At 42.8% G+C, this 26,079-nt stretch overlaps 1 protein-coding gene across 1 annotated transcript; it reads right to left on the minus strand.

The window, feature by feature from the left end:
* Positions 1-14,308: 14,308 nt before the first annotated feature.
* Positions 14,309-23,999, minus strand: LOC120037050. Its single transcript, XM_038983266.1, has 9 exons — positions 23,980-23,999; positions 23,297-23,731; positions 21,091-21,549; positions 20,237-20,503; positions 19,861-20,118; positions 19,517-19,762; positions 16,126-16,395; positions 15,886-15,969; positions 14,309-15,742 (listed from the first exon to the last, which is right to left on the minus strand). Exons 1-9 carry the CDS (start codon positions 23,997-23,999, stop codon positions 15,676-15,678), a joined length of 2,106 nt encoding a protein of 701 aa, XP_038839194.1. The 3' UTR covers positions 14,309-15,675.
* Between the last annotated feature and the right edge of the window lie 2,080 nt (positions 24,000-26,079).

Raw genomic sequence — 26,079 nt, forward strand, 5'->3', positions numbered from 1 at the left:
CTAGAGAATGTAGCCTTTATACAGCCCACACCAAGGTTTATCTAGAGAATGTAGCCTTTATACAGCCCACACCAGGGTTTCTCTAGAGAATGCATTCTTTATACAGCCCACACCAGGGTTTCTCTAGAGAATGTAGCCTTTATACCGCCCACACCAGGGTTTCTCTAGAGAATGTAGCCTTTATACAGCCCACACCAGGGTTTCTCTAGAGAATGCAGCCTTTGTACAGCCCACACCAGGGTTTCTCTAGAGAATGTAGCCTATTTACAGCCCACGCCAGTGTTTCTCTAGAGAATGTAGCCTTTATACAGCCTACACCAGGGTTTCTCTAGAGAATGTAGCCTTTATACAGCCCACACCAGGGTTTCTCCAGAGAATGTAGCCTTTATACAGCCCACACCACGGTTTCTCTAGAGAATGTAGCCTATATACAGCCTACACCAGGGTTTCTCTAGAGAATGTTGCCTATATACAGCCCACACCAGGGTTTCTCTAGAGAATGTAGCCTATATACAGCCTACACCAGGGTTTCTCTAGAGAATGTTGCCTATATACAGCCCACACCAGGGTTTCTCTAGAGAATGTAGCCTTTATACAGCCTACACCAGGGTTTCTCTAGAGAATGTAGCCTATATACAGCCTACACCAGGGTTTCTCTAGAGAATATAGCCTTTATACATCCTAGTCCAGGGTTTCTCTAGAGAATGTAGCCTTTTTACAGCCAGCACCAGGGTTTCTCTAGAGAATGTAGCCTTTATACAGCCTACACCAGGGTTTCTCCAGAGAATGTAGCCTTTATACAGCCCACACCAGGGTTTCTCTAGAGAATGTAGCCTTTATACAGCCCACACCAAGGTTTATCTAGAGAATGTAGCCTTTATACAGCCCACACCAGGGTTTCTCTAGAGAATGCATTCTTTATACAGCCCACACCAGGGTTTCTCTAGAGAATGTAGCCTTTATACAGCCCACACCAGGGTTTCTCTAGAGAATGTAGCCTTTATACAGCCCACACCAGGGTTTCTCCAGAGAATGTAGCCTATATACAGCCCACACCAGGGTTTCTCTAGAGAATGTAGCCTTAATACAGCCCACACCAGGGTTTCTCTAGAGAATGTAGCCTTTATACGTTGGCTTCTAAACGAGTTTGAAAAAGTGGGTGTGGTGTCAGTTTGTATCAGTTTGGTGTCAGAATGATATCTAATTGACTGATGGACGGTGACTTGCTGGCTGACTTTTGTCCATTTGCAATATGTTTAAACAGTGATGAACCATCACCAAATTGACATTCTGAAAAAAAACACTTAAAATGGCAACACCATAGTCTCTAGGCCATTCCGAGATCAACCATACACCCCGCTTGACCGTAGATCGCTCTGAGCGCAGCGACTGTGAAAAAAAGTAGGCCCAAAATTAAGCCTGTCCCTAAATGTCAGGTGCTTTTGTGGCACAGCGGCGGAACCGTTAGGGTTAGAAGGACAATTCAACCACAGGAATGTTCCTAAGGTCCCCCCGATCTGTACAAGCCTAAACTTGACATGTGGCATTAACCCTTAACAGTGAAAACAGGGTTTTTTAATCTCACAGAATACAATGACATCTCTCACCATAGGAATACATTGCCTACTCCCCTAAATTCAACCTGAAGCCTATGTGGGTTATGAATGCCATATCAAACTGTCTTCGATGACAATTCATCAGGCCACTATGTGCTCTACCTGTGTTGATTATAAGCTTCCTGAAGCAACCGGAAGTGGTTAAATTCACCCTAAATGTCTTTTGATATACCCAACCTGCAGATTGTGAAAACACTGCATTCAACCCTATGTTATTCAGTCAATTCTTAACGTAACAACTTTAAACTCAGGATTCTGTAAAAGCCTACCTCAATGAGGATATGCGTTTACTTTCAGCTTCCTGTGCCAACCGGAAGTCCCTTAAATTGGGGTCATAGGGGCTGTTTCGAAGGGTTAAAAAGTCTGATCTTTCCAGAACGTCATACGTGTGATTAGGCAACCTTCATGAACTGTAAATCAATCATTTCTCCCATCAGATTTCCAAGAAAAGCTCACACACACAGCAAGGAAGGAGTGACACAGTGTGGGGCTTAGAGACACTTAGAGCCTGCAATAGTTACCTTTGTTCGAACTATTAAAGAACCGTCAGACCTAGAGCTCTGAAACTTTAGAAACCTGTTCTAGAGCTCAAGTTGATAGTGCACGGCGAGTTATGTGGCTCTAGAAGGTTCTCAGACCGAGAAACAGCCTCGTACATTTGCAATAACTTCAATTCATTTTGACCATCACGAAAATGACGACATTTAGAAAAGTCCCAGAGTCGCAAGACTACGTGCACTGAAACCGTCTCGGCTCATAGAGATGGACCCTGAAGTTTCTGTCCGATAGCTCATTCAAGGACCCCGTAGCACGCCCTGAAAATGTGGATTTTCAGCACCAATTAAGGTCGCTGCTCGGGCTCCAAATGACCTATCGAGCCGAAACTTGGATTTCGGGGTTGCCTCAGCTAGGCCTACACATAATGTCAGAACTGGACCCGCAGCTAGAACGTAACTACTTGTTTTATGTTTTATTATGGTTTAAACAGAAGGTGCTGTGAATTTCGGGCCTGCTCTGAAATTTGTGATAGTTGGATTCTAAACGATTTTGAAAAAGTGGTTGTGGTGTCATTTTGTATCAGTTTGGTGTCAGAATGATATCTAATTGACTGATGGACGGTGACTTGCTGGCTGACTTTTGTCCATTTGCAATATGTTTAAACAGTGATGACCCATCACCAAATTGACATTCTGAAATCAACACTAAAAATGGCAACACCATAGTCTCTAGGCCGTGCCGAGATCAACAAGACACCCCGCTTGACCGTAGCTCGCTCTGAGCGCAGCAAATGTGAAAAAATGTAGGCCCAAAATGAAGCCTGTCCCTAAATTTCAGGTGCTTTTGTGGCACAGCGGCGGAACCGTTAGGGTTAGAAGGACAATTCCACCACAGGAATGTTCCTAAGGTCCTCCCGATCTGTACAAGCCTAACCTTGACCGCGTGGCATTAACCCTTAACAGTGAAAACAAGGTTTTTTAATCTCACAGAATACAATGACATCTCTCACCATAGGAATACATTGCCTGCTCCCCTAAATTCAACCTGAAGCCTATGTGGGTTATGAATGCCATATCAAACTGTCTTCGATGACAATTCATCAGGCCACTATGAGCTCTACCTGTGTTGATTCTAAGCTTCCTGGAGCAACCGGAAGTGGTTAAATTCACCCTAAATGTCTTTTGATGTACCCAACCTGCAGATTGTGAAAACACTGCATTCAACCCTATGTTATTCAGTCAATTCTTAAAATAACAACTTTAAATTCAGGATTCTGTAAAAGCCTATCCCAAGGAGGATATGCGTTTACTTTCAGCTTCCTGTGCCAACCGGAAGTCCCTTAAATTGGGGTCATAGCGGCTGTTTCGAAGGGTTAAAAAAGTCTGATCTTTCCAAAACGTCATATGTGTGATTATGCAACCCTCAGGAACTGTAAATCAATCAGGCCCAAAAAGAAGCCTGTCCCTAAATTTCAGGTGCTTTTGGGGCACAGCGATGGAACCATTAGGGTTAGAAGGACAATTCAACTTCAAGAATGTTCCTAAGGTCCTCCCGATCTGTACAAGCCCAACCTTAACCGTGTGGCATTAACCCTTAACATCTTATGGCTGCGATCCTATTAACGGGATCGGTATGACAACAGCCAGTAAAAGTGCAGGGCGCCAAATTCAAAACAACAGAAATCCCATAATTAAAATTCCTCAAACATACAACTATTTCACAGCATTTTAAAGATACACTTCTTGTTAATCCCACCACAGTGTCCAATTTCAAATAGGTTTTACAGCGAAAGCACCACAAACGATTATGTTATGTCAGAGCCAAGTCACAGAAAAAAAAGCAATTTTTCCAGCCAAACAGAGGAGTCACAAAAATCAGAAATAAAGATAGTATTAATCACTAACCTTTGATGATCTTCATCAGATGACACTCATAGTACTTCATGTTACACAATAAATGTATGTTTTGTTTGGTAAAGTTCATGTTTACATCCAAAAATCTCAGTTACGTTACGTGCAGTAATGTTTTGCTTCCAAAACATCCGGTGATTTTGCAGAGAGCCACATCAACTTACAGAAATAGTCATCAAAAATGTTGATGAAGATACACGTGTATGGAATTTTAGATCCACTTCTCCTGAATGCAACCGCGGTGTCAGATTTCAAATAAACTTCACGGAAAAAGCGCACCATGCATTATTCTGAGACAACAAATCAACCCAAAGAGATATCCGCCATGTTGGAGTCAACAGAAGTCAGAATTAGCATTATAAATATTCACTTACCTTTGATGATCTTCATCAGAATAAACTCCCAGGAATCCCAGTTCCACAATAAATGTTTGTTTTGTTCGATAAAGTTCATCATTTTTGTTCGATAATGTCCATCATTTATGTCCAAATTCCTCCTTGTTGTTTGCGCGTTCAGTACACAATCTAAACTCACGACGCGCGTGCAAGTCCTGCGGAAAGTACGGACGAAAAGTCAAAAAAGTTATATTACAGTCTGTAGAAACATGTCAAACGAAGTATAGAATCAATCTTTAGGATGTTTTTAACTTCTTCAGGCTGCAAGCCCGACGTCGGTACACTTATGACAACATCCAGCTCAAGTGCAGGGCGCGAAATTCAAAATCTATTTTTTTTAAATATTTAACTTTCACACATTAACAAGTCCAATACAGCATTTGAAAGATAAACATCTTGTCAATCCAGCCAACATGTCCGATTTTTTAAATGTTTTACAGAGAAAACACCACATATATTTATGTTAGCTCACCACCAAATAAAAAAGAGGACAGACATTTTTCACAGCACAAGTAGGATGAAGTAGCATGCACAAGCCAACCTAACTAACCTAAAACCAACCTAAATAACCTAGAAAAAACTACCTCAGATGACAGTCCTATAACATGTTACACAATAAATCTATGTTTTGTTCAAAAAAATTGCATATTTTAGCTATAAATCAGTTTTACATTCATGCTACCATCAAAGCTACAGTCAGAAATAGCACGGGAGTAGCCAGAGAAAATACAGACACCAACGTCAACTACTAAATTACACATCAGAAAACATTTCAGAGAAATATATGGTGGATAGCTAATGAAAGAGAAAGATCTTGTGAATACAGACAATATTTCAGATTCTTTAAATGTTTTACAGCGAAAACACCACATATATTCATGTTAGCTCACCACCAAATACAAAAAGAGAGACAGATATTTTTCACAGCACCGGTAGCATGCAGCTAGCATGCAGCTAGCATGCAAAGCCAACCTAACTAACCTAGAACTAACCTAAATAACCTAGAAAAAACTCCCTCAGATGACAGTCCTATAACATGTTACACAATAAATCTATGTTTTGTTCGAAAAAGTTGAATATTTTAGCTATAAATCAGTTTTACATTACTGCTACCATCTTAGCCACCATCATAGCTACAGTCAGAAATCGCACGGCAGTAGCCAGAGAAAACAGACACCAACGTCAACTACTAATTTCACATCAGAAAAGATTTCAGAGAAATATATGGTGGATAGCTAATGAAAGAGAAAGATCTTGTGAATACAGACAATATTTCCGATTTCTGAAGTGTTTTACAGCGAAAACACAATATATCGTTATATTAGCTTATTACAATAGCTAACACACAGGAGCATTGATTCTAGTCAAACGCTAGCGATAGCACAGTTCGACAGATATATGAAAAAGCATCCCAAATTGGGTCCTTATCTTTGTTGATTTTCCATCAGAATGTTCTCCAAAGGGTCCTTTGTTCAGAACCGTGTTCATTTGGACCTAGAACGAACGATGTCCCTCTTGAATTAGCATGGCACACTGGCCATGCCGTGCTAACCTCTCCGTCTTGACAAAATTCTTGCGTCGCATCACGTCTAAAGTCCAGAATAAATTTCAATAATATAATTAAAGTATATTGAAAAAACATACTTTAGGATGATATTGTGACATGTATCAAAGAAAATCGAAGCTGGAGGTCATATTCACCTATAACGAGTGTTTTCCAGGAGCGCAGTCCAGTTCCTACTTCGCGCCCAGAAAAAAAAATTAAGTGCGCACTTTTCACTCAAAAATGTTATTTTCAGTCCCTGACAGAGATAATCAAGTCATTTTTTCTCTCACTTCCGCATGACAACCAGGGGAAGATGTGTGACGTGTTTCTACAGTCCTAAGTGCCAAGGCCTTTTATAGAGAGTATCTTGAAGAGAGACATAGCTTCTTGGAAATGTCACTTTTTACAGAAAATGGGCTGTAAAAAGAGTTATGTTTCACTTAGAGAAATAATTAAACCTGTTTTAGAAACTTTAACTTCTACTGCCTCAGAAACCCGGATCCGGGAGCACCCCCCACCCCCCCCACACTGATTAGCATAGCTAGCATAGCTTCACAAGTAGATAGTAGCATCTAAATATCATTAAATCACAAGTCCAAGACACCAGATGAAAGATACAGATCTTGTGAATAAACCCATCATTTCTGTTTTTTAAAATGTTTTACAGGGAAGACACAATATGTAAATCTATTAGCTAACCACGTTAGCAGAATACACCATCTTTGTTTGTCCACCATGTTCTCTCTCCACCTCTAGCTATCACCAATTCGGCTAAACTAAGATATTGATAGCCACAAACCAAGAAAAAAACTCATCAGATGACAGTCTGATAACATATTTATGGTATAGGATAGGTGTTGTTAGAAAAAAGTGCATATTTCAGGTAGAAATCACAGTTTACAATTGCACCGACCATCACAAATCGACTAGAATTACTAGATAGAGCAACGTGTATGACCAATTTACTCATCATAAAACATTTCATAAGAATAGACAAAGCATAGCAATGGAAAGACCCAGATCTTGTGATTCCAGACAATATTTCAGATTTTCTAAGCGTTTTTCAGCGAAAACACAATAAATCGATAAGTTAGCATACCACATGTGCAAACGTTACCAGAGCATCGATTCCAGCCAAAGAGCGCTATAACGTAATCACCGCCAAAATATATTATTTTTTTCACTAACCTTCTCAGAATTCTTCCGATGACACTCCTGTAACATCATTTTACAACATACATATACAGTTTGTTCGAAAAGGTGCATATTTAGCCATACAAAACCGTGGTTATACAATGGAAATAGTCACAACTCAAGCCTCAAAATGAGGAACGTCAGCTTTCAGAGTGATCTAGTTTAATCGAAAGCTAATCATATACTTGACTAAAAAATACAGGGTTGACAGGAATCGAAAGACAAATTAGTTCTTAATGCAACCGCTGATTTACATTTTTAAAATTATCCTTACTTTTCAATACAGGGTTCGCCAAGTGAAGCTATACCAAACAAAATGGCGAAATATGCGTTTAAAATATTTCGACAGAACAACGATTTATCATATTAAATATTGCTTACTTTGAGCTGTTCTTCCATCAGATTCTTGGGCAATGTATCCTTTCTATGTTATAAACGTCTTTTGGTCGATAGATGTCCTCTGTCCTTCGAAATGTCCACCACCAACGACCGACACCCCGAAACGTTTCCAAAGGTAAAAAGTGCACGACAAATAAATTCCTCAGAATCGCACTAAACGGATATAAATTGCTATAAAACGGTTCAAATTAACTACATTATGATGTTTTTAACAACTATAACGAGTAAAAACATGACCAGAGAAATATTACTGTTTAAACTTCGATTTGGAATGAGGCAAGTCCGATGACCATCCTGCTTGTGACGCGCGAACAAAAGAAAGTGTACTCCCACGTTTTGTGGTTTTATATGGGCTGGGATTGTGCAATCGATTCCATTCAAAACGTGATGACGTACAGACACCCAGAGGAAGACGTAGGCAGTGTCGGTTTCTTCATAGCATTCACTGTCGCCTTAAAAACAGACTCCAGATCAGGGGTAAAAATTTCTGAAATCTGACCCCTGTCATGAAAAGTGCTGTAGATATTGTTCTGTACCACTCAGAGACAAAATTCCAACTTCTATAGAAACTAGAAGGTGTTTTCTATCCAATAATAACAATAATATGCATATTGTACGATCAAGAATTTAGCACGAGGCAGTTTAATTTGGAGACCCAAATATGCTAATGCGGAACAGCACCCCCTATAGTCCCAAGAAGTTATTAAGGTGTTTTCTATCCAAAGGTAATAATAATATGCATATTGTACAAGCAAGAATTGAGTACGAGGCCGTTTGAAATGGCCACCTCTTTCCACTGCTGATACTCACTGCTGATTTTTGAGCCATAAGATTAACATAAATCTTCAATAATGTTCCAACCGGAGAATTTCTTTGTCTTCAGAAATGCAATGGAACTCAAGCTAACTCTCACATGAACGCGCATGGTCAGCGTATGGTCAGCTCATGGCAGACCTTACTCAATCCCCTCTCATTCGCCCCCACTTCACAGTAGAAGCATCAAACAAGGTTCTAAAGACTGTTGACATCTAGTGGAAGCCTTAGGAAGTTTTCGAACAAAACATAGATTTATTGTATAACATGTTATAAGACTGTCATCTGATGAAGTTGTTTCTTGGTTAGTGACTAATTATATCTTTATCTGGTCGAATTTGTGATAGCTACCTATGCAGTAAAAAATTGCGAAAATATGCGGTTGAGTCTTTTGCTATTGTGGTTAGCTAATAGAAATACATATTGTGTTTTCGCTGTAAAACATTTTAAAAATCGGAAATGATGGCTGGATTCACAAGATGTGTATCTTTCATTTGGTGTCTTAGACTTGTGATTTCATGATATTTATATGTTAGTATTTACTTGTGGTGCTATGCTAGGCTATGCTAGTCAGCTTTTTTACTGATGAGGATGCTCCCGCATCCGGGATGGTGACTCGTGAGAAGTTAAGCCATGAATCAACCTAGATGGTCTATTTGTCATGTATGATGAGGGAGAAGTGGGACTCTGTTGTTTTTTAACGATTTTTTGAAAAATGTCCAAAATGACCAGGGGCAACCCATATTGGATTGGCACGGGGGGGGAGTGCTCCCAACCCAACCGTAGACCCCTTGCTCCCCCCTAAAGGCATTAAAAACTATTTTAAAAATGTACTACTGGTAACGCATTCCAATCACCAGGCGCACGGTTGTCCATTTGCAATATGTTTTAATGGGCATGTACCATCACGAATTTGACATGCTCAAAAATCCTGCAGAAATTCAAAATTGACTGGCCCGATGAACTCGGGATGGCCGCGCAGTGATAGTGGTTCCTGTCCATCGCTCGTTGTGTTGATTTCATCATGTCCATTTGGTAATGTTTTTTCAATGTAGAATCTTATTGCAAATGTACTGTCCATTTGCAATATGTTTCAATGGGCATTTACCATCACGAAATTGACATGCTCAAAAAAACTGGAGAAATGCTAAATTTACTGGCCCGATTAACTCGGGATGGCAAAGCAGTGATAGTGGTTCCTCTCCATCGCTCGATGGTGACATGGGAGAAGTGGGACAATTTTATGAAAAATGTCCAAAATGACCAGTGGACCAGTTGGATGGGCACGGGTGGGGGGTGCTCCTTACCCAACCATGAACCCCTTGCACCACCCAAAAGGCAATAAAATACATTTTTAAATGTGCTCCTGGTAACCTGTTCCAATCACCAGATGCACGGCTGTTCATTTGCAATACGTTTCAATGGGCATTTAACATCACAAATTTTACATGCTCAAAAATCCTGTAGGAAATGCGAAATTGACTGAGTCGATGAACTCAGGATAGCTTGGCAGTGATTCTGGTTCCTCTCCATCGCTCATTGGTGTTGATTTCAGAATGTCAATTTGGTGATGGTTCATCACTGTTTAAACAAATTGCAAATGGACGAAAGTCATCCAGCAAGTCAACATCCATCAGTCAATTAGATATCATTCTGACACCAAACTGATACAAACTGACACCACACCCACTTTTTCAAACACATTTAGAAGCCAACTTTCACATATTTCAGAGCAGGCCCAAAATTCACAGCACCTTCTGTTTAATCCATAATAAAAACATAAAACACGTACTTACGTTCTAGCTGCGGGTCCAGTTCTGACATTATGTGTAGGCCTAGCTGAGGCGACCCCGAAATCCAAGTTTCAGCTCGATAGGTCATTTGGAGCCCGAGCAACGACCTTAATTGGTGCTGAAAATCCACATTTTCAGGGCGTTGCTACGGGGTCCTTGAATGAGCTATCGGACAGAAACGTTAGTGTCCGTCTCTATGGGCCGAGGCGTTTCAATGTACATAGTCTTGCGACTGGGACTTTTCTAAATGTCATCATTTTCATGATGGTCAAAATGAATTGTAGTTATTGCAAATGTACACGGCTGTTTCTCGGTCTGAGAACATTCTAGAGCCACATAACTCACTGTGCACTATCAACTTGAGCTCTAGAACAGGTTTCTAACATTTCAGAGCTCTAGGTCTGACGGTTCTTTGATAGTTCGAACAAAGGTAACTATTGCAGGCTCTAAGTGGGTCTAATCCCCACACTGTATAACTCTGTCCTTGCTGTGTGTGTGATCTTTTCTTGTAAATCTGATGGGAGAAATGATTGATTTACAGTTCATGAGGGTTGCCTAATCACACGTTTGAAGATTTGGAAAGATCTGAATTTTGTAACCCTTCAAAACAGCCCCTATGACCCCAATTTAAGGAACGTCCGGTTGGCACAGGAAGCTGAAAGTAAACACATATCCTCATTGGGGTAGGCTTTTACAGAATCCTTTACAGTCTTTACATAACAAATTGACTGATTTACATAGGGTTGAATGCAGTGTTTTCACAAGCTGCAGGTTGAGTATATCAAAACACCTTTAGGGTGAATTTAACCACTTCCGGTTGCTCCAGGAAGCTTAGAATCAACACAAGTACAGCTCATACTGGCCTGATGAATTGTCATCGAAGACAGGTTCATAAGACATTCATAACCCACATAGGCTTCAGGTTGAATTTAGGGGAGCAGGCAATGTATTCCTATGGCGAGAGAAGTCATTGCAAACTGTTTGATGTAAACACCCTGTTTCACTCTTAACTTCTTCTTGTCACTATAGGGGGTGCTGTTTCGACTTAGCGAAAATTGGTCTCCAAATTAAACTGCCTAGTGCTCAATTCTTGCTCGTACAATATGCATATTATTACTACTATTGGATAGAAAACACTGTCTAGTTTCTAAAACCGTTTGAATTATGTCTGTGGGTGACCCAGAACTCCTTCTACGGCAAAAATCCTGACATGACTTGCGAAGGTCTGAGAATTATACTCTGATCTGGGTTCAGTTTTAAAGTCTGTGTATATCCTATGGCTGGAAATGAACTGCACCCGCCTTCCCCTGGATGTCAGTAACCAATGAGAAGTGGAATGGGCTCTCTACGTAGCTGTCCGAGGTTATAAAGCCGGATGGAACGAGAGTACCTTTCTTTTCCTCCTTCGTCATGGCGCAAGGCAAGAACTCAGGATGAAATTTTGGAACGCTCAGTTATCGACCAGAGATGTATCCGTCTGTAATTTAATTAAATATATAGGTGTTAGAAACATCATAACGATGTTATTTGAAACCGATTTATATCATTTTATGCGAGTATAGTGCTATTTTTCTGTATTTCCTTTGTATCTATTTTGAGGATTTGGACATGTGTGTGCGACATAGCTACTGGTAGCAGCTAGTTCCAAAGGTGAAGAGGACGTTTTACAACAAAGCAACTATTCTTTTGAAGAAAAGACACATTGCCCAAGATACTGATGGAAGCTCGTCCAAAAGTAGGAACTATTTATGATGTTATTACGTATTTATGTGGAAAAATGTAATAGTGTTTGCTCGCCACTTTTGCAGGCACTGGTCTGGCTGCAACGCACACTATATGTCTAGTAACGTTAATTTTAAAAATCTAACATAGCGATTGCATTAAGAACTAATTTATCATTCGATTGTTGTCCAACTTATATTTTTTAGTCAAGTTTATGAATAGTATTTTTATAAGAATAGGCGCTAATCCAAAATGGCGCCGGCCAGAATACATGCAATGTTTGTAGTGATTACATAGTATAACCACGATTTATGCTGCTAAATATGCACATTTTCGAACAAAAGCTATATGCATTGTGTAATATGATGTTACAGGACTGTCATCAGATGAAGTAAATCAAGGTTAGTAAAATAATATATCTTTTGTTGGGTTGTTACGATCGCTAACATTTACAGCTGGTAAATGCGGTTGTGATTCTGGCTATTGTGGATTTTGGGGATTTTTTTTGTCTTCCTGTTTTTACTGCGTTTTACTGCAGTTGCCCTTCAGCTGTGGAACAACATCTTCTGTGTGAATGATTTTCCTCGGCGTATCCACTCCGACCAAGGGGCCAACTTTGAAAGTAAATTGATTGCTGAGTTGTTGAGTGCTGCAGGAGTCCAGAAGTCGCACACGACTCCCTACCATCCGATGGGGAATGGGGGAGTTGAAAGGTTCAATAGAACACTGGGAAACATGATCAATGGCCTCTTCACACAATTTCTTTATAGTCACGGCCTCCATCGGCCACTTCACAATTTATATATAGTCACGGCCTCCAACGGCCTCTTCACAATTTCTTTATAGTCACGGCCTCCAACGGCCTCTTCACAATTTGTTAATAGTCACGGCCCCCAACGGCCTCTTCACAATTTATTTATAGTCACTGCCTCCGACTGCCTCTTCACAATTTATTTATAGTCACTGCCTCCGACTGCCTCTTCACAAATTATTTATAGTCACTGCCTCCGACTGCCTCTTCACAATTGATTTATAGTCACTGCCTCCGACTGCCTCTAATGATCTAAAGATCTTTCTGAACTGTTCCTCTGTAGCAACTCCCTCTGTTCACTGACCTATTAAAATAGATCACCTATAAAGCTTCCACAAAGTTTCCAAGATATATTCTGAGATCTCCACCACTCTGGATATTTCCTATATCCCGAAATATGCCCCGGATATTCCTGACTCCCACAAATTAATCCTGGACGAGCCCCCAAATTGTCTGCAGGATTAACCATTCAACTCCACCCTGCTTACCCAATAGCAGTCCAGTAATTCCTGGTCATTAACCCCTACAGATCTGCCGCTATGCCTTACCACTGAGCTAGTCGACAGCTAGGGACTGTGGCTCAGACTCAACAGTAAGGTCTTACAGTAAAGTGGGATTTCCTCAGAGCCTAATGCCTATGCTGCCTCGCCCTCACTCTATAAACCCTGCACCTCTTCAGGATCATCCAGGACAGAGTTTCTTCCGTAGAAAACTATGATGGGGTGCCCCCTGTAAACTGGGTTGGTTTAGCCCAGAATCACCCCTCTTATGACTCTATCAAGCATTTCGCTACACCTGCAATAACATCTGCTAACTATGTGTATGTGACCAATAAAATGTGATTTTATTTATACAAGCCACTCAGGTCTCCGCTAGACTAACTAACCAGATGCAAAAAATCCTCAATTATTTAAGTCTATTTCAGAAACTGAAAGTAAAACGACATGCACTTGTATGACTTTTTGATGACACCGGGTTTCAGAACAATAAAGCAGGTTTATTCAACATTCCAGAAACAGGCATCCCACATAAATCAATCAATCACAAATCAATATCACCAATCAATGATAACTGTAAATAAAGCAAGATAGCACCCTTAGTACACTCCATTATCATTAACTTTTAAAACATTTATTTCCATTTATTTCTAAACATTAACATTCCCTACTCAATTATAATCCCACTCGATCCATTACTTCCTAAACATTCAACATTTTTAAACCCTTCAATAATTATACCATTTCATCATTATAACATGTCATTACCAACCTCCGACAGACCATAAGGCCTTGTCCTTTAAACCTAACCAACACAGTCTAGAAGCATCGTACCTTAAAGCAACCAACATTAAAACATTCTGAACCATTTTACTGCATTACTTGAATCACCTGGCTTTCAATATTTAACATATTTAACCTTTCATTATTATCTTCATAAATTCAAATTAATTTCTTCTTATTTTCTTTAATCAATGTCAAATCTCTCTCAATGTTCATTCTTCTTGGGTGTGGGTGAGAGTGAAACTTCTCTGTGTGTGTGTGTGTGTGTGTGTGTGTGTGTGTGTGTGTGTGTGTGTGTGTGTGTGTGTGTGTGTGTGTGTGTGTGGGAGATTGGGGCCTTCCTAACCATGTCCTCAGTCACTAAAATGTCACAGAACTGGGCCTTGCCTACTACTCTTGAAACTACTATGTCCATCTTCAACATCCATCTTCTCTTCCTCTGTCTGGACTAAGACCTGATGTTGTTTCACCAGATGTCAAACCTCTTGTCTGTCAGGAAGGGTCTTCTGTCCTGGATTCAGCCTTCTCTTCCTGGACTAAGACCTGATGTTGTTTCACCAGATGTTAAACCTCTTGTCTGTCAGGAAGAGTCTTCTGTCCTGGATTCAGCCTTCTCTTCCTGGACTAAGACCTGATGTTGTTTCACCAGATGTCAAACCTCTTGTCTGTCAGGAAGGGTCTTCTGTCCTGGATTCAGCCTTCTCTTCCTGGACTAAGACATGATGTTGTTTCACCAGATGTTAAACCTCTTGTCTGTCAGGAAGAGTCTTCTGTCCTGGATTCAGCCTTCTCTTCCTGGACTAAGACCTGATGTTGTTTCACCAGATGTTAAACCTCTTGTATGTCAGGAAGGGTCTTCTGTCCTGGATTCAGCCTTCTCTTCCTGGACTAAGACCTGATGTTGTTTCACCAGATGTTAAACCTCTTGTCTGTCAGGAAGGGTCTTCTGTCCTGGATTCAGCCTTCTCTTCCTGGACTAAGACCTGATGTTGTTTCACCAGATGTTAAACCTCTTGTCTGTCAGGAAGGGTCTTCTGTCCTGGATTCAGCCTTCTCTTCCTGGACTAAGACCTGATGTTGTTTCACCAGATGTCAAACCTCTTGTCTGTAAGGAAGAGTCTTCTGTCCTGGATTCAGCCTTCTCTTCCTGGACTAAGACCTGATGTTGTTTCACCAGATGTTAAACCTCTTGTCTGTCAGGAAGGGTCTTCTGTCCTGGATTCAGCCTTCTCTTCCTGGACTAAGACCTGATGTTGTTTCACCAGATGTTAAACCTCTTGTCTGTCAGGAAGGGTCTTCTGTCCTGGATTCAGCCTTCTCTTCCTGGACTAAGACCTGATGTTGTTTCACCAGATGTTAAACCTCTTGTCTGTCAGGAAGAGTCTTCTGTCCTGGATTCAGCCTTCTCTTCCTGGACTAAGACCTGATGTTGTTTCACCAGATGTTAAACCTCTTGTATGTCAGGAAGGGTCTTCTGTCCTGTATTCAGCCTTCTCTTCCTGGACTAAGACCTGATGTTGTTTCACCAGATGTCAAACCTCTTGTCTGTCAGGAAGGGTCTTCTGTCCTGGATTCAGCCTTCTCTTCCTGGACTAAGACCTGATGTTGTTTCACCAGATGTTAAACCTCTTGTCTGTCAGGAAGGGTCTTCTGTCCTGGATTCAGCCTTCTCTTCCTGGATTAAGACCTGATGTTGTTTCACCAGATGTTAAACCTCTTGTCTGTCAGGAAGGGTCTTCTGTCCTGGATTCTGTTGTCGAAGAGTCTATAGAACATGATAATTATTAATCATTATTACATCATTAGACAACACATCTCCATCCTCCAACAGTTGCCCCTAGCAACAGACTCACCCATATGATCTCACACACACACATATGCTTTGCTCACCATCACACACACCCTTACCGTACGGTGTGTATTGAAGTGTTGGCAGAAACCAGTTGGAGTATACTGTCAGTCAGAGCATCAGTGATGTCATTGTGGCTCAGGCTGAGAGAGAGAGAGAGAGAGAGAGAGAGAGATCACATTTTGTCGTGTAGTCACATGGACAGACACACACACACACACACACACACACACACACACACACACACACACACACACACACACACACACACACACACACACACAGTGAAAGCCACTCACTCCAGGACTTGTACTTTATGCAGGTGTGTGATCAGGGGCTGTAGGTGGTGGTCTGTGAGTTGACAGTGGCTGAGGTCCAGTTCTGACAGACCCTCTGAGTGTTCCAGAACCAGGGCCAGAGATCCACAGGCCTTCTGGTCCAGCCTGGTCTCACTGAGGTCCAGCTCCCCATCCAGGGCTCTGCACAGGGACTCTGCGTGCCTCAGCAGCCCCTCTTCAATCCCCTCACACACAAGGTCCAGCAGCTGAAGTAGCAGAGCTTTGCTGGGGCTGAGAGGACAAGAAGCAGAGACAACATCATGACAAGGAATAGGTTTAACTCCTACTGATAAACTAGTTGGTCAAATGTTTGTCTTTGTGTGTCTAACCTTAGCTTGACGATATGCAGGATGGGAAGCAGTTCCCTCAGTGCTCTGTCCTCCACCTCACAGTCTCTTAGGATGAGCTGGACCTGGTTCTGGACCAGCTGGGTGCTGTGTTGGTTCTGATTCAGAACAGAGTTGATGGCCCTGCAGTGGTCAGTGGTCAGACACAGAGCCTTCTCCTGGTCCTGAGCTGACAGGTCCACAGAGGCGGAGCAGGAGAAGTCCAGCCTGTATTGCAGAGACCTGAGCAGCCATACTGCTGTTGGTGGTGATGGTGCCCCTTCCTGGACCTGAGAGGCAGCACAGCACTGGAGGAAACTCAACAGTAACTTCCTGTCAACACTACAGAGAGAGAGATAGAGGGAGACAGAGAGACAGAGAGACAGAGAGAGAGCGACAGAGAGCGAGAGACAGAGAGCGAGAGACAGAGAGTGAGCGACAGAGACAGAGAGAGAGAGCGAGCGAGAGACAGAGAGAGACTTATTTACACACCATCACACATTAAAACACTGATAAACACACTACAACTCTGTTTATCATGTCAACTCCCAGGCGTTCCCCTTCAAATCCACCCCTAGCTGAGGTTAAGGTTAGTACATTACACTAAGGTTAGGGTTAGAGGTTAATAACCTTTTCTCAATCTAGGGGGTGCTGTTTCCACTTTGGAAAATATCGTCTCCAAATTAAACTGCCTCATACTCAATTCTTGCTCGTACAATATGCATATTATTATTACTATTGGATAGAAAACAATCTCTAGTTTCTAAAACCGTTTGAATTATGTCTGTGGGTGAACCAGAACTCTTTCTGCAGCGAAATCCATGACAGGAACTGCGAAGGTCTGAAAACGAGGCTCTGTTCTCAGATCAGTTTAAAGCTCTGTATGTATCCTATGGGTCGACATGAACTGCACCCGCCTTCCCCTGGATGTCAGTAACCAATGAGAAGTGGAATGGAGTTTCTACGTAGTTCTCAGAGCTTATAAAAGGCCAAGGAACGAAGGGAGCTCTCTTTTCGACGTTCGTCATTGCGCAAAGCAAGACCTCAGGATGGCATTTTGAAACGCTCAGTTATCAACCTTAGATATATCCGTCTGTAATTTAATTTGATATAGGTGTTAGAAACATCATAACGAAGTTATTTTAAACCGAGTTATATCAGTTTATGCGAGTATATTGCTATTTTCGGAATTTCCTTAGTATTGCCTTTTGAGGATTTGGGCATGTTGTGGCCACATAGCTATTGTTAGCTGCTAATTCCGAAGTTGAAGACGACGTTTTACAACCAAGCAACGATTCTTTTGGACAAAGGACACCTTGCCCAAGATTCTGATGTAATCTCGTCCAAAAGTAAGAGCTATTTATGATGTTATTCCGTATTTATGTGGAAAAATGTAAACGGATTTGTCCGCCATTATTGCGGCATTAGTCTGGCTGTAACGCACACTGTATGTCTAGTAACGTTAATTTTAAAAATCTAACTCAGCGGTTGCATTAATAACTAATGCATCGTTCATTTGCTGTCCAACCTGTATTTTTTAGTCAATCTAATCGATAAATAATCGTAAACTTAGGTGCCTTTCCAAGATGGCGCAGGCCAGAATGCATGACCTGTTGCCACTGATCACATTGTATAACCACGATTTGTGCTGCTAAATATGCACATTTTCGAACAAAACCTATATGCATTGTGTAATATGATGTTACAGGACTGTCATCTGATGAAGTATATCAAGGTTAGTCAAAAATTATATATCTTTTGCTGTATTGTTACGATCGCTAACCTGTGCTGCTGGTAAAGTGCTTGTGTTTCTGGCTATTGTGCTAAGCTAATATAAGGCTATATTGTGTTTTCGCTGTAAAACACTTAAAATATCTGACATATTGGCTGGATTCAAAGGATGTTGGGCTTTCATTTGCTGTACGCTGTGTATTTTTCAGAAATGTTTTAAGATGAGTAATTAGGTATTTGACGTTGGTCTCTGTAATTATTCTGGCAGCTTCGGCACTATTTCAGATTGCAGCTGCAATGTAGAACTGTGATTTATACCTGAAATATGCACATTTTTCTAAAGAAACATATGCTATACAATAAATATGTTATCAGACTGTCATCTTATGAAGTTGTTTCTTGGTTAGTGGCTATATATATCTTTATTTGGTCGAAATTGTGATAGCTACCCATGCAGGAAAAAAATGGTGGAGAAAAAAAAGTTGTGTCTTTTGCTATCGTGGTTAGCTAATAGATTTACATATTGTGTCTTCCCTGTAAAACATTTTAAAAATCAGAAATGATGGCTGGATTCACAAGATGTGTATCTTTCATCTGGTGTCTTGGACTTGTGATTTAATGATATTTAGATGCTAGTATTTACTTGTGACGCTATGCTAGGCTATGCTAGTCAGCTTTTTTACTGTGGGGGGTGCTCCCAGATCCGGGATGCTGTGCAAGTAGAAGTTAAATCAGTCAGGAAGTGGAAAGCCTCATAGTTCTATCCATTCTAGCAGGGTGCCAACTAAACCTGAGTTGGGAGACTCTGTCCAGAAGAGGCAGGATGCTCTCTATCTCCCCCGGTGGTATGGAGGTCCACAGCAGGTTGACTTTGACTTGGTGGCTGTGCTGCAGGGTAAAACACAGAGCAGAACAGTCCACTCTGTCCAGCTCTCTGCTGTTCAGGTTGATCCAATGGTCTGAAGACCTCAACAAACTGGACACACAGTCACTGTCTCTACTGTCATAGATGTGTCTGATGGAGGACTTTACAAAGCTGGAACTGGACCTGAACAAACATGGAGAATGGATTGTTGTGGTTATGTCAAGGTTTTATAAAGGATAACTCACATAGCAACAACTGGCTGGATAGGACATTAATAATTAAAGTCTATGAATATTGAATAAAGATCTCCCACCTCTTGAATAAAACCCTCATGATATTACAGAGGATAACTCAGAACAACATGTCACTGGATACAAATAGGTATTTTCTTCTTTCTAGAAAGTCTGAACAGAGAAAGAAGTTCTCCCACCTCTTGAGAGTAACCCTTCCCAGAAAGGGGAGAAGATCTGAGATGTTCTTCTCTAGAAACCTGTTCTTCCTGAGGTCCACAGTGATGTTGTGGGTTGAATGCTGCAGCAGAGAGAGAAGCACTTCCCAGTCCAGCCTGCAGGAGGTCAGGTCTCCACCAACCTTCTCCAGGAACCACTGAGTCAAGTCCTCGTCCTGAGCTTCATACACAACTACAGTCAGCTGCTGCAGAGTGTCTGAGTTCAGTCTAGGATGTTGGAACATACAGGCAGTTAGAAATATGAAGAAAAACACATGAATGACGTTACTATTTCTACTTTTAAAAAACATCAGCTTCAGACTGACCTGAGAGAGAGAGGTCCCTGGTGACACAGCAGTGTGATGAGAGAGTGACCCTGGATCCGGAAGTTAGTCAGGTCCAGACACTGAACCCTCCAGAGTCTCAGCAGGGACGCCACACTACTCAGAGCCCTGGATAACACTCTCTCTGGTGGCTGGCTGCTCTTTAGGACCAGGGAGAGTTCTGGGACAGTCAGTGGAGTAGCACCTCTCCCTGTCCTCCTAACCAGTCTGGACAGTTTCACTGCCATACCCAGATTCAGCCTGGAATGAAAAGACAAACCTCAAGTCACTTGAAACAGAGAAGTCTTGTCAGATAAAATGATCAGTAAGGAAAATCAACTATTCAATAGACCTGTAAAAGCTGTCTTACTGAACATACCTGAGCTTGTGGAGCTTTGACTCATGTCTCAAAAGAAGTGCGGCTCCTTGGAGAGAGATCTTGCTGGGGGTGAGAGTGAGGTCCACTCTGGAGGCACAGAGACCCAGGACTCTCCCCACAGACCTGCAGGTTTTCCTGGGTAACTCTCCTCCCAGTGACAGGGTGGAGCCCAAGGCCTGGAGAAGAGAGGCCAACTGCTGGTCCTCCTCTCTGGACCTCACAGGGATGGATTCACACACAGTCTGGAAGAACCTGTCATCACCACAGCTGAAACAGCAAAACATGGAGGACATCAAATAGGACATTTAGGAGACAGTGACGTCCAGAAGTATTGGGACAGTGACACATTGTTTGTTGTTTTGGCTCTGTACCCCAGCACTTTCTAAATGGTGAAAATGCCCTGACATTAAAGCTGACAGTCTGACCTTTAACTTCAGTCATTGTATCATGTCAAAGTGTACAGAGACAAAATAACAAATGTGTCACTGTCCCAATACTTCTACCTCACTGTACATGAATACCTGCCTGTCATATGGAAAAGTAATACCATGTGACAGAGAAAATTCCACACAAGACATTAGGTTTATAGATTAGAGATTCTAAATATAAACGTTCAGATTCTTAAAGATAAAATCCACAAGATTTCTAAAAGACAAATGTCTAGCGTCACATAATTAAGATAAATTAACAAAATATGACAAAAATATCAGTGTTACGAACAAAACAGCAACATTTGTTTTGAAAGATATATAAATAAAAAAATTAAATGTATGACATTTAGAAACATTTGAAATCTTAGTATAAATGTTACTAGCATCACATGATCACTAACCACCACACATGTTCAGACTCACCTCAGCTGTGAGATGTAGGACAGACACTGAAGGAAACTCCTCACTTCACTCTCTTCATCTGACCAGCCCTTCAGCTCTACTGGTTTCTTCTCTGGTTGGAGTTTCAGCACTTCTAGGAGGAGGGAGGCCTTTCTCTCTGAGAGGTCTATGGACCAGACTGCAGGACTGGCTGACTGGTAAACTGGCTGTAATGCTGGAAGGACACTCCTGCCTGTTTGAGTCTCATAGTCCTTCACATGTGAGTACAGATCCAGCAGGAAATCACATTGATATTCCTTATTATCGTCACCATCATCATCATCATCATCATCATAGAAGGGGAAGGTGCTGTAAGTACACATTGATGATACCAGCTTCAGTGTCTTTTCTCCTGTCTGCTCCTCCCACTCTGCTGCTTGAGACAGGAGATCCACCAGGAACTTGATCTGCTTTGAGGGATCAGACCTCCGTGGATAGAAACTGCAACAAGGACAGTAACAGCTGATTCAGACATGGATGAACACATGAAACAGTCATAGCTAAATTTATATGAAGTAGTTATACATTTACATAATGTGATTTGGTTATATGTTAAAGTATTTAATTTTAGAGACATTCACATTATTTATATGTGGCATTTAGTAATGCACCATTAGTTATGTCAGGAAATGGTCTGATAAATGTTCCCAGATTCACCAACATGTGTAGTTTAATACGGAGCCTTCACCGTGTGCTGCCACTTTGCATCAGCAGTCAGAAAGGAGACTCTCTGGGGGGCAGTTTGATAGTGGTGATGCTAAACAACTCTGGTTTATTTTCCCTCTTCCCTCTCTCTCCCTTACCACTCTCTATTTCCCTCTTCCCTTTCTCTCCCTTACCACTCTCTCTTTCCCTCTTCTCTTTCTCTCCCTTACCACTCTCTCTTTCTCTCTTCCCTTTCTCATCCTCTCTAACCCCATCTCTCCCTCTCTTCCCCCTCTCTCTCTCTTTCTCTTCCCTCCCTCTTGTTTCTCTTCCCTCTCTCTCTCTTCCCTCTCTCTCTCTTCCCTCTCTCTCTCTCGTCCCTCTCTATCTCTCTCTCTAGTCCCTCTCTCTCTATCTCTTCCCTCTCTCTCTCTCTTCCCTCTGTCTCTCTGTCCTCTCTCTCTCGTCCCTCTCTCTCTCGTCCCTCTCTCTCTCGTCCCTCTCGTTCTCTCTCTTCCCTCTCTCTCTCGCTCTTCCCTCTCTCTCTCTCTCTTCCCTCTCTCTCTTCCCTCTCTCTCGTCCCTCTCTCTCGTCCCTCTCTCTCGTCCCTCTCTCTCGTCCCTCTCTCTCTCGTCCCCCTCTCTCTCTCTCATCCCTCTCTCTCTCTCGTCTCTCTCTCTCTCTCGTCCCTCTCTCTCTCTCTCTTCCCTATCTCTCTCGTCCCTCTCTCTCTCGTCCCTCTCTCTCTTCCCTCTCTCTTCCCCCTCTCTTCCCCCTCTCTCTCTCGTCCCCCTCTCTCTCTCTCTCTCTCTTCCCTCTCTCTCTCCAGTGCTTTATACTGCAGCAGACTTTATTATTGTTTTCAATGCTCTTCCCTTTGAGGTTCAGCATGGCTGGACTATTATTGTCCTGCCAGACGTATTTGGGTTGACATTTTAGTTAAAGGGAGGTTTCTTGACAGTTTATTGTGTCTTGTTATTTGAACTGTATTGATGTGGTACTAATGACATGTGGCCCAGAAGATTGTGGACATTGTAAGGCCTTTGTTTGTCTATGACCCCCCACCATTCATACCCTCTGCACTCCTCCACTGGGAGGTAATACAGATTACTGCAAATCCTCTCATGTTGATGACTGGGTTCTTTCTTGTAAATTGTTTCTATGAAGTTGCCGTTAAATTGCTCTGCCATCATTATTGTATGAGGTATTATTGGTGGGGTTACCCCTGTGCTGTGATGGGTGTTTTATATGGTGTGTCTTATCTTTTCTCTCCACTGGCTATCTGGCTAACAGGCTACACTCTAGACAGACTCTTCTGCTGATGTGTGTGTGTCTGGTAGTGGGTCTCTCTCTATCCTACTCTTTTCCTTTCTGCAGGGTTAATACCTGCCTGGCGCCCCAACAAAATCTTTACCTTCACCCCTCTCTAACAATACCGCTACAAGATTTACCAACACTTGAAGTTTTATATGTCAAATGTTTCTACAAGATAATAACCACTAGCATCACATGATCACTAACCACCACACATGTTCAGACTCACCTCAGCTGTGAGATGTAGGACAGACACTGAAGGAAACTCCTCACTTCACTCTCTTCATCTGACCAGCCCTTCAGCTCTACTGGTTTCTTCTCTGGTTGGAGTTTCAGCACTTCTAGGAGGAGGGAGGCCTTTCTCTCTGAGAGGTCTATGGACCAGACTGCAGGACTGGCTGACTGGTAAACTGGCTGTAATGCTGGAAGGACACTCCTGCCTGTTTGAGTCTCATAGTCCTTCACATGAGAGTACAGATCCAGCAGGAAATCACTCTGTTCAGAATTGTCTCCATTGAGAAAAGGAAAGGTGCTGTAAGTCCACACTGATGATACCAGCTTCAGTGTCTTCTCTCCTGTCTGCTCCTCCCACTCTGCTGCTTGAGACAGGAGATCCACCAGGAACTTGATCTGCTTTGAGGGATCAGACCTCCGTGGACAGAAACTGCAACAAGGACAGTAACAGCTGATTCAGACATGGATGAACACATGAAACCAGTCATAGTTAAAGATATATGAAGTAGTTATACATTTACATAATGTGATTTGGTTATATGTTAAAGTATTTAATTTTAGAGACATTCACATGATTTATCTGTGACATTTAGTAATGCAACATTAGTTATGTCAGGAAATGGGCTGATAAATGTTCCCAGATTCACCAACATGTGTAGTTTTATACGGAGCCTTCACCGTGTGCTGCCACTTTGCATCAGCAGTCAGAAAGGAGACTCTCTGGGGGGCAGTTTGATAGTGTGTGATGCTGCAGACGGTAACTAGTGGTTAGAGCGTTGGACAAGTAACAGGATGTTTCTCTCTCTCTCCCAACTCTCTCTCTCTCCCAACTCTCTCTCTCTTTCTCTCCCAACTCTCTCTCTTCCCTCTGTACTATCTCTCTTCCCTCTTCTCACTTCCCTCTCTTCCTTCTCTCTCTTCTCTCTCTTCCCTCTCTCCTCTCTTCCCTCTCTCTTCTCTCTTCCATCTCTCTCTCTACACTCTTCCCTCCCTCTCTCTTCTCTCTTCCCTCTCTCTCGCTTCTCTCTCTCATCCTCTCTTCTCTCTCTCCTCTCCCTCTCTCCCTCTTCCCTCTCCCTCTCCTCTCCCTCTCCCTCTCTTCCCTCTCCACCTCTCTTCCCTCTCTCTCTCTAACCACTCTCTCTTACACCTACTTCCCTCTCCCTCTCTCTTCCCTCTCCCTTCCTTCTCTCTCTCTCTCTCCTCCTTTTCTCTCTCTCTCCCGCTTCCCTCTCTCTCTCCTCCCTCTCTCTTCCATATCCCTTCCTTCTCTCTCTTCCCTCTCCCTCTTCTCTCTCTCTCCTCACTCCCTCTCTCGCTCTCCTCCCTCTCTCTCTCCCTCTCCACCCTCCCTCTCTCTTCCCTCTCTCTCCATCTCATCCCTCTCTCTCTCTTCCCTTTATCTTTTCCCTCTTCCCTCTCTCTCTCTTCCCTCCCTCTCTTCCCTCTCTCTCTCTATATCTCTCTCTCTCTCAGTCTCTCTTCCGCTCTCTCTTTCTCTCTCTCTTCCCGCTCGCTCTCTCTCTTCCCTCTCACTCTTTCTCTTCCCTCTCGCTCTCTCTCTTCCCTCTCGCTCTCTCTCTCTTCCCTCTCGCTCTCTCTCTTCCCTCTCTCTCTCTTTCCTCCCTCTCTCTATCTCCCCCCTCTCTCGCTCTCTTCCCTCTGCCTCTATTCCCTCTCCCGCTCTTCCCTCTCTCTCTCTTCTCTCTCTTCCCTCTCACACTCTCTCTCTTCCCTCTTGCTCTCTCTCTTCCCTCTCGCTCTCTCTCTCTTCCCTCTTGCTCTCATTCTCTCGTCTCTCTCTTCCCTCTCCCTCTCTCTTCCCTCATCCTTCCATCTCTCTCTCTCTCTTCCCTCTCGCTCTCTCTCTTCCCTCTCGCTCTCTCTCTTCCCTCTCTCTCTCTATCTCCCCCATCTGTCTCTCTCTTCCCTCTGCCTCTATTCCCTCTCCCGCTCTTCCTTCTCTCTCTCTTCCATCTCGCACTCTCTCTCTTCCATCTCGCACTCTCTCTCTTCCCTCTCTCTCTTTTCTCTCTCTCTTCCCTCTCACACTCTCTCTCTTCCCTCTTGCTCTCTCTCTTCCCTCTCGCGTTCTCTCTTCCCTCTTCTCTCTCATTCTCTCTTTCCCCTCTCTCTCTCTTCCCTCTCACACTCTCTCTATTCCCTCTCGCTCTCTCTCTTCCCTCTCCCTCTCTCTTCCCTCATCCTTCCATCTCTCTCTCTCTCTCCCCTCTCTCTTCCCTCTCTCATCCCTCTCTCTCTTCCCTCTCTCTATTCCCTCTCTCTTCCCTCTCACTCTCTCCCTTCACTCTCTCTTTTTCTCATCCCTCTTTCTCTTCCCTCTCGCTCGCTCTCTTCCCTCTCACTCTCTCCCTTCCCTCTCACTCTCTCCCTTCCCTCTCACTCTCTTTCTCTTCCCTCTCGCTCTCATTCTCTCTTCCCCCTCTCTCTTCCCTCTCCCTCTCGCTCTCTCTCTTCCCTCTCTCTCTCTCTCCCCCCCATCTCTCTCTCTCTCTTTCCTCCCTCTCTCTCTCTTTCCTCCCTCTCTCTCTCTTTCCTCCCTCTCTCTCTCTTTCCTCCCTCTCTCTATCTCCCCCCTCTCTCTCTCTCTTCCCTCTGCCTCTATTCCCTCTCCCGCTCTTCCCTCTCCCTCTCTCCCGTCTCTCTCTCTCTTCCCTCTCCCTCTCTTCGCTCTCGCCCTCTCTCTTCCCTCTCACTCTCTCCCTTCCCCTCTCTTTTTCTCATCCCTCTCTCTCTTCCCTCTCCCCTCTCTCTCTC

The sequence above is a fragment of the Salvelinus namaycush genome, unplaced genomic scaffold (assembly GCF_016432855.1).
Source record: "Salvelinus namaycush isolate Seneca unplaced genomic scaffold, SaNama_1.0 Scaffold1556, whole genome shotgun sequence".
Taxonomy (NCBI): domain Eukaryota; kingdom Metazoa; phylum Chordata; class Actinopteri; order Salmoniformes; family Salmonidae; genus Salvelinus; species Salvelinus namaycush.